The sequence below is a fragment of the Larus michahellis genome, chromosome 1 (genome assembly GCF_964199755.1).
Source record: "Larus michahellis chromosome 1, bLarMic1.1, whole genome shotgun sequence".
Lineage (NCBI taxonomy): Eukaryota > Metazoa > Chordata > Aves > Charadriiformes > Laridae > Larus > Larus michahellis.
Genome location: NC_133896.1, coordinates 214,241,213 through 214,253,373, shown reverse-complemented (window position 1 = coordinate 214,253,373; position 12,161 = coordinate 214,241,213). Strand labels below are relative to the sequence as shown.

General features: G+C 48.5%; 1 protein-coding gene across 1 annotated transcript; it reads left to right on the top strand.

The window, feature by feature from the left end:
* The first annotated feature begins 464 nt into the window (after nucleotides 1-464).
* On the top strand, nucleotides 465-11,592 carry OR2AT4 (olfactory receptor family 2 subfamily AT member 4). Its single transcript, XM_074572587.1, has 8 exons — nucleotides 465-1,432; nucleotides 3,537-3,834; nucleotides 6,034-6,093; nucleotides 7,029-7,221; nucleotides 7,448-7,455; nucleotides 8,280-8,351; nucleotides 11,248-11,312; nucleotides 11,565-11,592. Exons 1-8 carry the CDS (start codon nucleotides 465-467, stop codon nucleotides 11,590-11,592), a joined length of 1,692 nt encoding a protein of 563 aa, XP_074428688.1.
* The last annotated feature ends 569 nt before the right edge of the window (nucleotides 11,593-12,161 follow it).

Genomic DNA, 12,161 nt, shown 5'->3' with positions numbered 1-12,161 from the left:
CCCCTCCCTCATCCAGAGTCCCTCCCCAGCTTTCCTGGAGCCCCTTGAGGGACTGGAAGGGCCTCCAAGGTCTCCGTGGAGCCTTCTCTTCTCCAGGCTGAACCCCCCCAACCCCCTCAGCCTGTCCTCCCAGCAGAGGGCCTCCAGCCCTCCCAGTATCTCTGGGGCCTCCTCTGGACCCCTTCCAACAGGGAATCCTTGCCCTTCATGCCCAAAGCTGAAGAGCGTGCCACCTATAGACATAATCCAGACCATCAACAGAGAATCCAAATCATCTTAATTGTGGGTTAGAGACATGAGGGGACAAGCTGTGTCTTGCAATGTGCTTGGCTCTGTGAGATTCCACCCAATGCGTGTTTTCCTTGCAGAACCTCTGCAATGTTCCTTAGAGAAATGTCTTCCTGCACATCAGCTGGTTCCCTTACTCCTTCTTCATCCTTGCAGGTGTTTTGACCAGCCCCGCCATGGAGACTTGCAGCGGCAATGCTTCCACTAAAGTCTTTTTCTTGGTGGGGTTTCCAGCTCTCCAGGATTTCCAGACCCCACTCTTCGTTGTGTTCTTGCTATTCTACCTGCTGATCCTGATCGGTAATGCCGTTATCATCACCGTGGTTGTGGTTGACCACACGCTCCATAAACCCATGTACTTTTTCCTGATTAACCTCTCCGTGTTGGACGTGCTATTCACAACCACCACCATCCCCAAAATGCTGGTGATGTTCCTGGTCAACGCTAAAACCATCTCGTTTTGGGGCTGTTTTCTGCAGATGTACAGTTTTCACGGGTTGACAGTAACTGAAGCACTTCTCCTGGTGGTCATGGCTTATGACCGCTACGAAGCTATCTGCAACCCCCTCTGTTACCCGGCCAAGATGACAAGAAGAGTGAACATCCAGCTGGCAGCGAGCGCCTGGATCACTGCGTTGCTAATACCCGTGCCCGTCATCATGCAGACCTCTCAGCTGGCTTACAGGGACACAACCAAGGTTCACCACTGCTTTTGTGACCACCTGTCAGTGGTACAGGCTGCATGCTCGGACTTCAGTGCTGATTTCCAGACCTTCTTGGGGTTCTCCATTGCTATGACAGTGTCGGTGGTCCCTCTATTGCTCGTCACCCTCTCATACGTCCACATCATCCTCTCCGTACTGAAGATCAACTCCAAAGAAGGACGCACGAAAGCTTTTTCAACATGTACTTCCCATCTGCTTGTGGTGGGCACTTACTACTTCTCCATCACTGTGGCGTACATGTCCTACAGAGCGGACATCCCCGTTGATGTCCATGTCTTGAGCAATGTTGTCTTCTCTATTTTAACTCCCTTGTTAAACCCCATCATTTACACTTTACGGAACAAGGAAGTAAAATCTGCGGTTAAAAAGTTTATTTTTCTGAAAATCTTTCCCCTTTTGAAAAAAATTTATTTATTTGAGTAAAATTTACAGCCGTGTGGACGCCTCATGCCTTTTATTATTTCAGTCCTCTGTTTAATTAAGACATCATTGCCTTTGGAGTTTTGTTTGGTTCCCCTGAACTGTGGTATGACCTCTGTTAATGTATTTCAGCCTATTTCTGCGAAGTTTTTAGTAAACTTGCTGCAATATTTATAATTTTCTAGTTTGGTTTCTATCATTCAGTGACTAAATCCCTGAGGCACTAAGGAAAGCTGTGAATGCACTAAATAAAGCTGAAAATGAACTAAATAAAGCTGAACAGGGGCGGTACCGCATTTCTTTACACTTTCCCCTCCACGTTGCACTGTGGAAAATGCATTAATTCCTTCATTTAAGAGTTTCAGGGGACATAGGAGTTATTTTCCCTACAAATGACCCTGGACTGTTACTCCTGGGTGAGGAAACTACAAAATCACTTTACAGGACTGCAGAACTGCGGGAAACATTAAAGATAAATAAAAAATGCAGCACGTACAGCTGGATGAAACGGTGTCTGTGTGCAATACGGTACCATCAACCACCTCTTATATCCAACAGCCCGATGTGAAGCAACAGTCAATAAAACACCCTGAACCTCAAATTTAAGGCAGAGGTGCTACCAAGCATCAGAAAGTGTGATTGTTTATCTGGAGTTTATTTATTTCATTTTTTCCCTCCTGAGCAGGCAGAACGTTGGGTGCAAATGAGCACCTCTGATCTTTTGAGACAGGCTTGATTTTTTCCTAAGATTAACATACTGAAATATATGTCCTTCCTTCAGCATCTGCTTAACAGAACTTTTCAAAGATCGTTAAAGGTGGTGTAGTCTGCAACAGAGATTTGGGAGAAGGCTCAAGCTACCTCCTCACTCATTCTTCCTCTAACATTTTTAACTCGAGATGCTGACCCAACCCAGGTTCAACCCATTGGTTTGATAGCCCATGTAGACTAGAAGGGTCTCCATTTCCAGTGTAGAAACAACTTTACGCTCCTGTGACCAACCTTTGATGCTCTTGGCTGCCTCTGAGCAGAGGACCTCCAGCCAAGGGGGCTGGAGAGGAGAAAACTCTGCCAGGTGGGCAAGGAGGTGACACGTTCACTCTCCTGCACTGACCGCCACCAAAAATGTACACAGAGATTGGGAATGAATTGAAAGAGAGTTAAGGAAGAGTTCGTCTAAACATAGCAGTTGATTTTGGTGGAAGATGTTCGTTTTAAAATGTGTTTTTTTAAATATTTAATGCTTCCCCCTACGTTGAGTCTCTAACATGCAGAGCATCTTCTCTATCATAAGTGTGTGAGCAGGACCTGTGAGCTTGTAAGAGTCACTGAAAGAATTGTCATGGCATCGTCTTGGTTGCCTAAAAATGTCCACCATGCTTGGGCACAGCCTCTTCCTCCAAAAGAGGAGGCACCATGGGATCCAGAGAGGGAACAAAAGACACCCGTGTGTTTGTTAGCACGTGAAAACTCAGCGCTGATCCCCTGTTCACAAGAGAAGAGATCTGCATGTGTGTTGAGAGAGAGGTTTCCAGCAGAGATCTTGCAGACACACTAACAAGGACATCAAGTTCAGGTGCCTGAAGAGCTTTTGTGGGACCTGGATTCTCTAATGAGCTTTGGGGACTTCCAGGATCAGACCGTGTTAGTGAGTGGGTGCCACAGATCATTTATTCTCCCTTGGTCACAACTTTTGCAGACTGTAGCCTTTGGGTCTGACACCTCCTTGAAGAAAACGCTCCATCACTTCTAGTTGGACTAGAGGAGAGTTTTGAGCTGAAATCCCCTCCTGACAAAATGTTTAGCAGCAAAGAACTGTTCATAATGACCAGTAAAATGTTCTTTTTTTTATTACTTGCACAGTTAAAAACCTAAGCAATTTACACTTTGATGTTACTCATTTCCAGCCATAAGATCTCATTTCATTTTCTGTCTGACACCAGATCCCTGCTGTCCGTGTAAATTCACATACGGAGATGATCAAACTCTTCTTTATGAAATGGGTGCCCAGAGGCTTTCGCTGTAATACGCATTTTCCAAACTTCTGACCATTCTCGTGATTTTTCTCCCAACCCTCTTTATGTTTCAACATTCTTCTTGCAGGGTAGTCATAAAACCTCAATACAATAAGCCTGTATTGGCTGCGCCATCATCAAACAGAGATTACCACTACCCAATCCTTCTGGCATTCCCCCCTGATGTATATGGGATTGCTTTACTCTCAACAAGTCATTTTGCAGAGACAAGCGCTCCCAAGAAAAAAAGCCATAAATACATGAATTTTAGCTACTATTTTGATGGCAAGGATTTTTCCGAGCATCCTGAGGATCGGAAGCAGCCAGCAGGGAGCTGTGCAGAGCATCGTGGAGGTGCTGAGCCCGGAGGGGTATCCCCCAACCCCGTAGGGCTCGCATGCCTTTTTCATCCACAGCTTGGAAACTCCTTCTAAAACCCTGGGATGAGGCACTGGAAAGGGATTCAAAATTCATCGCCATCTGGAGGAAAAGGGAGCACGGTCTACGAGGAAATGGGGAGTGCTGTGCTCTCCCCTCGGCTAGTCATCAGGAAAAGAAAAATTAAGCCGTGGAGAAAGGATGCATTCGGGTTTCCCCCAGCTGCAGTGGGGAGGATGTTACCAGCTGCCATAAAAATCCCAGGGTGGTCTCGGGTGATGGCTCATGAACACGAACCGTGGTGGGAAATCAGCCACCGCAGCCACAGGGGTGAGATGCTGAGAACCACCAGCAGCATCTTTCCTCCTCTTCCAACGCCCATGGGCAAACTGGGGTGAAAAAAGCCAAAAACGAACAAAAAAATGAACGGCACCTGTCACTTCTTAGAAGTTCGTTCCATTATAAGGGAATGAACCTCCTCCAAACGGCAGGTGTCCCCTCTGTCCTTCACAGGAGGTGTCTACAGGAGCTGCACCCAGGAGGCACCGCTCCAGCACAAGTGCCTTTATCTCAGGAAGTGATTAATAGAAAGCCATTAATTGGACTTCTGTCCCCCCCTTGCACATATTGCTGGGACTTAGCCTCGAGGAGGAGGGGACCTTTCTAGGACCTCCCGAGAAGGAGCAGAGCCTGCAACAAAGGGAAGAGCCCTAGCACGGCACCTCGTTGCTGGCAAGACTATATAAAAGAACCAAACCCACCCAAAGGATTTTACATAGTTTTTAGAGTTTTCCCCTTGTACAATGTGAGCTGTTCATTTACGTTGAGGAACTGGACTTTTTTACCTGGGTAAAGCCTGATGTTGTTCATTGCTCAAGAGGGAAGCAAAGACCTCGGTTGGCTTCTAATATCTGCATTCAAGGGCAAGATTAGAGCAGGCAGGGTAAAGAGGCTTGCAACCAGCATTCAGAACAACATTACAGAACAGAACTACCGAAATAGGATGCTAAAGCCTCCTCCGCTTCCCTCATTCATCACATTTGACAATATAATAATTTTGCCTAACAGCTAGAAACCATTTCCAGCTAATATTATTTGTTATCTGCAGCAATAGCATTATACCGATATCCAGAGGGTCATGCAGCTGCCTTTTACAAGACGTTGCATTCTCATAATGCGTTTTCTGCTCCAAACCTTCATCTCGGTTTTATAGGAAACAAAAAATAAATAAGAATTACATCCAGCAGAAGAACCTGCAGACCCTGAGCGCCAGTTTTCCAGATGCAGCTGGGTGTTTCTGAGCCATGAGATGCAGTCTGGTTATGAATGTGAAACCCTGAACCCTTCCCATAGCCAATTTTTATGTCAGCCAGAACAACACTGGGTAATACTCTCCATCCAGCCAGCAAATTTTCTCACCTGATATTCATTATTGTCCTTAAATTACTTTAAGTCCCCTTCGGGGATGTCAGCCCCCCTTCTCCAACCCCTCCACATCCCAGCAGCTCAGACCACACTCCTTTCTCAATGGAAATCTTACAGGAAAAACATGATTTTTATTTTTTTTTTTCTGATTTCAGAAGGAAAGAAAATCAGAAAATCAAAAGATGTCGGGTTTGGCATCCATATAAACCAAAAAAAAGCCCCCCAAGGAGCTTATCAGTGCGCACACTCTTCTGCTGGTCTCCCCCTTGACTCGCTGCTGCTCCTTCATGCCTGAGATGTCCTTCCCAAGTGGGTCATGAGCTTGTACGTTGTGCAAATTACGTGCACATGGATGCGAAGCAAAGGCCAGATTGTTTCAAGTGCCATTATAATAACAGCTTAAAAGGACAAGAGAGTTTATGTAATCTCTTTTGCAACCAGAATTCGTCTACAGAAAGTTCTTGCACAAGCCGATGTTATTTTTCCGTGGTTCCTCTGTGCTCACCATCAAACACAAGAACGTCAAAATACTTTTGCTTTCCTTGGGTTTTTTTCTGGTTTGTTTTTTTTTCCTGTTTTGACCTGGTGTGAAGTGAAAGCCTCATCCACCGCAGTGCTCCATGGAGAAGGCACCCGAGGGTACCCTCATGCACCTCCTTACCCCCCCCCCCAAAAAGCACAGTGCTCACTGGGATCACTCAAAAGCCTCCAAAGAAACCCCTGAGCACCACAAGCAACACCCTGTCCCCCTCAAATGATGTCTGCCCCTTCTCATCCACCAGGGCCAAGTTCTCCAGCTGGGCTCCTCCATAGCCAACAAGGAAAAAAAGAAATATTCAGGGGTAAGCCATCTTGACTCTTGTGTTTCTCCATGCGGGACGGTCTGCACCTGGAAATGTTTGCAATCACCAGGGTGATTGGGATGGACACTTCTCTGCATAAAGCAGATCAGTTCTGGTCAGCTCACGAGGGATTTTGCTGCAGCATCACGGCAGGGAAATACAAAGCTGTGAGGTTTCCAGGGCTGTTTATAGATGTAAAAGCCAGGGAAATCACGGCTGGAAATGTCACAACATCTGCAGTAAAGCGATACACATTTTGATCATTTTGTTTTAATAGAATAAAAGTAAAACTGCAGGTTGAGGAGCGAGTGTCCCTGCAGGCAAATCCCCAGTCACGCAGCGTCTCCGCTGGGACACGTCATGGCAGAAGTCCCAGACGCTGGAGAATGAACTCATCATTTTCTTGGTGGTTTAACACCATTTTTCATCGTTTGCACCAACAGTGCAGCACTTGGTGACACGGATATCTGGTTTTTTCCCCTCTGCTTTTTGCGTAGATTTTTCTGCTTTCGACCGCATCCCTTCGCTCCCGGAGAGCTACATGACATTTGCCGTGTATTTGTCATGCTGGGAGAGTATGAAAATAGTTGAGGGGGTTGGAAAAAAGACCTTTTTTTTTGTACACAGAAGAAGAAAAGCCTTATGACCTGAGCCCCAGGGAGCCCAGGGAACAGCTGGGAAGCCACTCCCAATTCACGCTCTACTGCAGTTTCCCCGCTTAATGGCTTTCTTCACCATTTCTTCCTCGGAAATCTGCACAGCTGCAAACCCCACCAGGAGCTGGGTGTCTTTCAAGGTCTTCCGGTGGTCATGAAACCCTTGGTCTTCCCTGCACACCTCCGCTTTGGTGTCTCTCAAGGTCTTCTAGTGGTCATGAAAGCCTTGGTCTTCCCTGCACGCCTCTGCTTTGAGATGTCTCCTTTCCCATGTCCTAGGTTGATGACCTGCCCTTTCAGAGCAGGGACGTTGCTGTGTTTGAGATGAGACGGCTCCTTTCACCCGACCAGGCAAAGAGGGATCAAGAGGGATCTTCCTCCCTGCTCCTGCTGCTGAGAGCCTTCTCCTTGGTCGCTCTCCAGGCTAGTGGAAACAGGGGCGCCACCATGCCCTGGAAGATGCTTTTCCCATGTGAGTCTTGCTTCTTGCCCTGGGAATGGGCTGAGCCCTGCACACTGCCACGACAGGGAGAAGGAGAGGCAGATGTGCAGTGTCTCACCATGAACGAAATCCTTCAGTCTTGCTCTTAGAAAGGACGGGGCTTGGGGAGGTCACTGCAGGGATCCTGTTTGGCCCCACACACCTTTCTATGAGTCTTCAAGACAAGAAAATGTGCACCATCCTTCTGCCCTTGCAGCAATGAAGGTGAATGGTGTCCTGGGCTACAAAAGGGTTGCCAGCAGATCAAGGGAGGAGATCCTTCCCCTCTGCTCGGCACTGGTGAGGCCACAGCTGGAGTGCTGAGCCCAGGGCTGGGCTCCCCAGCACAAGAGAGGCAGGGACATAACTGGGGAGAGCCCAGAGAAGGGCCGTGAAGATGCTGAAGGGACTGGAGCATCTCTGTTACGAGGAAAGGCTGTGAGAGCTGGGGCTGTTCGGCATGGAGAAGAGAAAGCTCAAGGGGGTTCTTAGCAATGTCTGTAAAAACCTGATGGGAGGGTTCCAAGAGGATGGAGCCAGGCTCTTCCCAGTGATGCTCACTGCCAGGACCAGAGGCCATGGACACAAACCGAAACACAGGAGGGTCCATCTGAACATCAGGAAACACTTTTCACTGTGAGGGTGACCAAGAACTAGCACAGATAGTCCAGGGAGGTTGTGGAGTCACCATCCTTGGAGATATTCAAAAGCCATCTTGAAGTGGTCGTGGGCATGTGGCTCTAGGTGGCCCTGCTTGAGCAGGGGGTTGGACCAGATGGCCTCCAGAGAGCCCTTCCCACTTCAGCCACCCTGTGATTCTGTGATTCTGTAGCTGCTGGGGGAGATACTTGATGTGGTTGCAATCCCACTGCACGTCACCATCCAGGCCAGGGAATTACTGCTCTGCAAAACTATGTGACTCCTAATTCCTTGGGGGGTTCGAGCTTTGTGAGTAAGATATGGGCTTATACTGCCTTTGTGCCACTTTGCGCGCTTCTCAGCCCTTGGATTTCCTGTCCATAACAGTCATTTTATTCATTTGCCTCCAGGAAGCTTCTGGTCTTCCCAACATGTGTGCACAGATACGTCGAAATAGGGTTTTCTGGTCAAACCTGAATCTGGTAAGTCTCCATGGTACTTTGTGCTTGGGTGTATTTAAAGGGTGTCATCGTTGGCTTTCCTCGGCTTGATAGATGCATCTGTGCTGGTTTGACTTTGCAATCTGCTTTACGGATTAAAATGCAATATTCCCTTCGGTCACAGGCTGGAGAGGTGGAAATGCAAGGACACTTTCTTTGGTGAAATACGTTTCTTATTCATAGTATCATTTACGGTTTTAGGAGTAGCTGCCCAACTTCTATGTAAATTATACTCGCTAACGTTTATCAACTTCATTGCTAAGGAAGGAGGATGAAGGTGAATTTAAAACAACACCTTGGGAAAGCGATGAAGCCCTTGGCATGCAAACTATTGGATTTGCTGACTGTGGGTCATTCAAACAAAGATGTTATGAATCACTCAAAGACGAGCAGCTCCTTGAGCAAGGTTTTATTTTGTAGGGAAGTTGGGGGCTTCTGCCCCAACCTGGGATCCTCAGCGTGAGCTCAGTGCCTTGGGGCAATGATGCTTTCTTACTTCATCTCATGCACAAAGCCACAATGTTCTTGTACCAAATTTATCACCCTTTCTTTGTTGGATGAGATCTAACTTCAACCCTATTTCGTACCTCCTGGCTACCCTCACCAGAGTGTTCTAATCCCGGGAAGAGTCACTGCTGCTACAGCTTCTCACAGCAGCCATTTCCTTTGATTCTTCCTCTGACAGCTCTGTTTTGCTTAATTTAAGCTTAGCTATGTTTGGTTGTTATGTTTTGCAAATTATCTAGCATTTCTGTTTTGAAGATCTACAGAAGCCTGACAACATTACTCCATCCCCTCCAGCAGTCTCTGTACATGGTTCCTCCTCCTTTATGCTTGAATAGTCCTTACTTTCTGTCTTTTAATCTCCAAAAAAAAATCCAAAACCAGAACAAAGTTACCATGGGTTAAAAGAAAACGTCTCCTGTAAATAAATACCTTGTTAATAGAGAAGACATTCACAAGAGTAGAAATTAAAGGGGAGACAGCTGGGAACTGTTTTGAGTTCCCTGTCGTTTGTCATGCTTCTGCAAGAGAGAGAAAAGAAGAATGGGATGGGATGGGATGGGATGGGATGGGATGGGATGGGATGGGATGGGATGGGGATGTGGATGGGACAGGATGGGATGGGGACGGCATGGCATGGCATGGGGATGGGATGGGATGGGGATGGGGATGGGATGGGATGGGATGGGGACGGCATGGCATGGCATGGGGATGGGATGGGATTAGATGGGTGGGAAAGGATGGGTGGCAATTGGTGAAGGGGTGGGGTGGCATGACATGGCATGGAATGAAATGGCATGGCATGGCATGACGTGGTTGGCAGTTGGAGAAGTGAGGGAAAGGGAGAGAAGAGGAGGAGAGGGATAGCACATAGATTGGGTTGGGTTGGTGTGAGGTGGCAGATGGAGCCCAGGTGGCAGGTGGAGGATGGCATATCAGGGCTGGGTGGTAGCGGGATGAGGGGTTGGGGCGGGAGAAGGATGGATCCAGGTCAGGACAGGACATGGAGGGGCACCAGTGCTAGCTGGTTGTGCAGGAGTGGAGCTGGATGAGGGCAAGAGCAGGGGCTTGGGTGCTGCTCAAGGCTGGAGGGTCTGGTGGCAGTTGGGGGCCACCAAGGGAGATGGGGCCAAGGGAGATGAGGAGTGGGGCTGGGCAGCTGCCAGGATGGTGGGATGGAGCCACGGGCGAACAAGGTGGTGGGGATGGAGACAGGGTGACATCAAGGAGGTGGGGCTGTGCTAATGGAATGTCCCCAGAGTGCTCTCCTGGCCTGGAGGGACACAGGGCTGGGGCTGGGGTTCTGCCCACCCCTAAGGGGCATGTGGGTCATGGCCTCCAGGTGAAGGGCAGGGAGACAGGAGGATGGAGCAGGGCTGGGGTACCCCAAAGGGCAGGGTGGAGGGGCATGGGGGGATGTGGGTGGAGGGAGGTGGGATGGGAAGCGGGCAGGGGGATGTGGGGGGTGATGTGGGATGGGGGACTTGCATGGGGGGATGTGGGTGGGGGGCATTTGGGCCAATAGGTGGAGGGATACGGGATGGGGGATGCAAGCTGGGGACATGGGCCAGGGAACGTGCGCTGGGGGGCGTGGGCTTGGGGACCTTGGTTAGGGGAAGGCAGGGTGGAGGACGTGGGCTGGGGGATGCAGCCTGGGGCACATGGGTGGAGGATGATGATGGTGGATGTAAGGGCAAGGGTAAGGCGGGGGGATGTAGGCTACAAGACACAGGCAGGATGGGGACAAGCATGGAGGGACATGGGCTGGGGACCATGGGCTGGGGACGCAAGCAAGGGGATGCATGCTGGGCTCAGCATCTTGCAATTACTGACGTCAGCTCATTTTTCCCCTTTTTAAAAAAATCTTCTCTGCAGTTTCTTGTACGCTAACCTTCATTAGAAACCAGCATTGACAGCAGAGAGCTGCTCAACCACCTCCTTTATACCTCTCTCTTGAAGACAGATGGACTCTCAAAATTTAAACACACGAAATTTTTCAAGCCTTCGCTTTAAATCCTCCTTTTGCACTGCAGGGGTGGGAAATCCTTCACTGCCCGGTGTGATTAATGGCCTTTTTCCCTACATGCAGAGCCTCTTTCAGATTGCACCGAAGCATCAAGAATCGTCTCCTCCGAGGTAACAATGCCCAGGTGGCTGGTGGCAAAGGACAGGACCTTCACAGAGGTCATTTGCTTTTTAGGAAATGCTTTTTTGACCACGAGTTGACCATGACCACATCAGGGTTCCTGGGTGGGTGCCGCAGGGAGAGTGGGGTGAAGAGACAGCGCTGGCTTCCCAGCCAAAATTAGCCCGTAAATCATGTTTCCACTGTCGGATTAATTTCTGAAATTAATCAGTGCCTGGGCCATTCCAGGGGGACATGTCCCATTTCATAACGGCAGAAGGGAACCACCACATCGTCCATCTGACACAGGCAAAGTAAGACTCTTCCCCAGTTTTCCTTCCTCTGCTGTTTTTTTTTTTGCACGGGGTGATTATGGGGAATTAATTAATCCACACCGAGGATTTCTGCTTTGCTTTTCAGAAATTTGATAGCCAAGGACATCCCGGTTTTCACATACGGTCCGGAGAGAGACCTGGTAACTGAGTTTCTGTATATTCAGGTAAATTTAGATGTCTGTCAAGGATGCACAAACGGGCAGAACTAAATGACCCTCCTCCTCCTCGCAGGCTCATCCAAACATACCAGTGGATGTAAGCAAGGGATGGCTTTCTGTTTCTAAAAAAATAATTATTTTTACAGCATTTGTTTAAAAAAAAAGGAGGGAAACCGTACAGAGACTGATAAAAACTGGAAAAACCATTTCAGATCCAGCAGCACACTTGATTTCCCTCTCAAACTTGTATAGTTTTTAAAATAATTTTACTTCATCAAAAGAAAAATCGAGAAATCGAAAATTACCCACTCTGAAAATTCATCGTTATCCAACGATGAGCTCTCAGGCTCCTGCTTTTTTCACTGCTTACCTTCTCTGCCTTCCCTTCCGAAGTGGTGAAGGGTGGATCTGGGGAGGTTTTGTGTCTCCCTTTACTGATGCAGGGGTTTTTTGGGGAGCTTTTCCCACAGCCTGTAGCCACGTTTGCACCTCGCAGGACGAGGGGTTTGTGGAAGGCTCCCCAGGATCTGTCGTCTCCCTCCGCACACGCTTCAGGATCAGGCAGGGTTCTTCCCAGGGGAAAACTGGGACTTCAGTCCCAAATTAACTGGGCTGGGCATTTCTCTCCCTTTTTAAAGCAGGTACCATCACTCCCGCGTGCGCTGCTTCC

Bases quoted from the DNA above. Each gene is read 5' to 3' on its own strand.
- OR2AT4 (XM_074572587.1), top strand. From the start codon at position 465: ATGGAGACTTGCAGCGGCAATGCTTCCACTAAAGTCTTTTTCTTGGTG. The intron at 6,094-7,028 runs GTAAGCCATCTT...CCCATGTCCTAG, and splicing joins AAAAAAAGAAATATTCAGGG to GTTGATGACCTGCCCTTTCA. The intron at 8,352-11,247 runs GTAAGTCTCCAT...GGGCCATTCCAG, and splicing joins TCTGGTCAAACCTGAATCTG to GGGGACATGTCCCATTTCAT.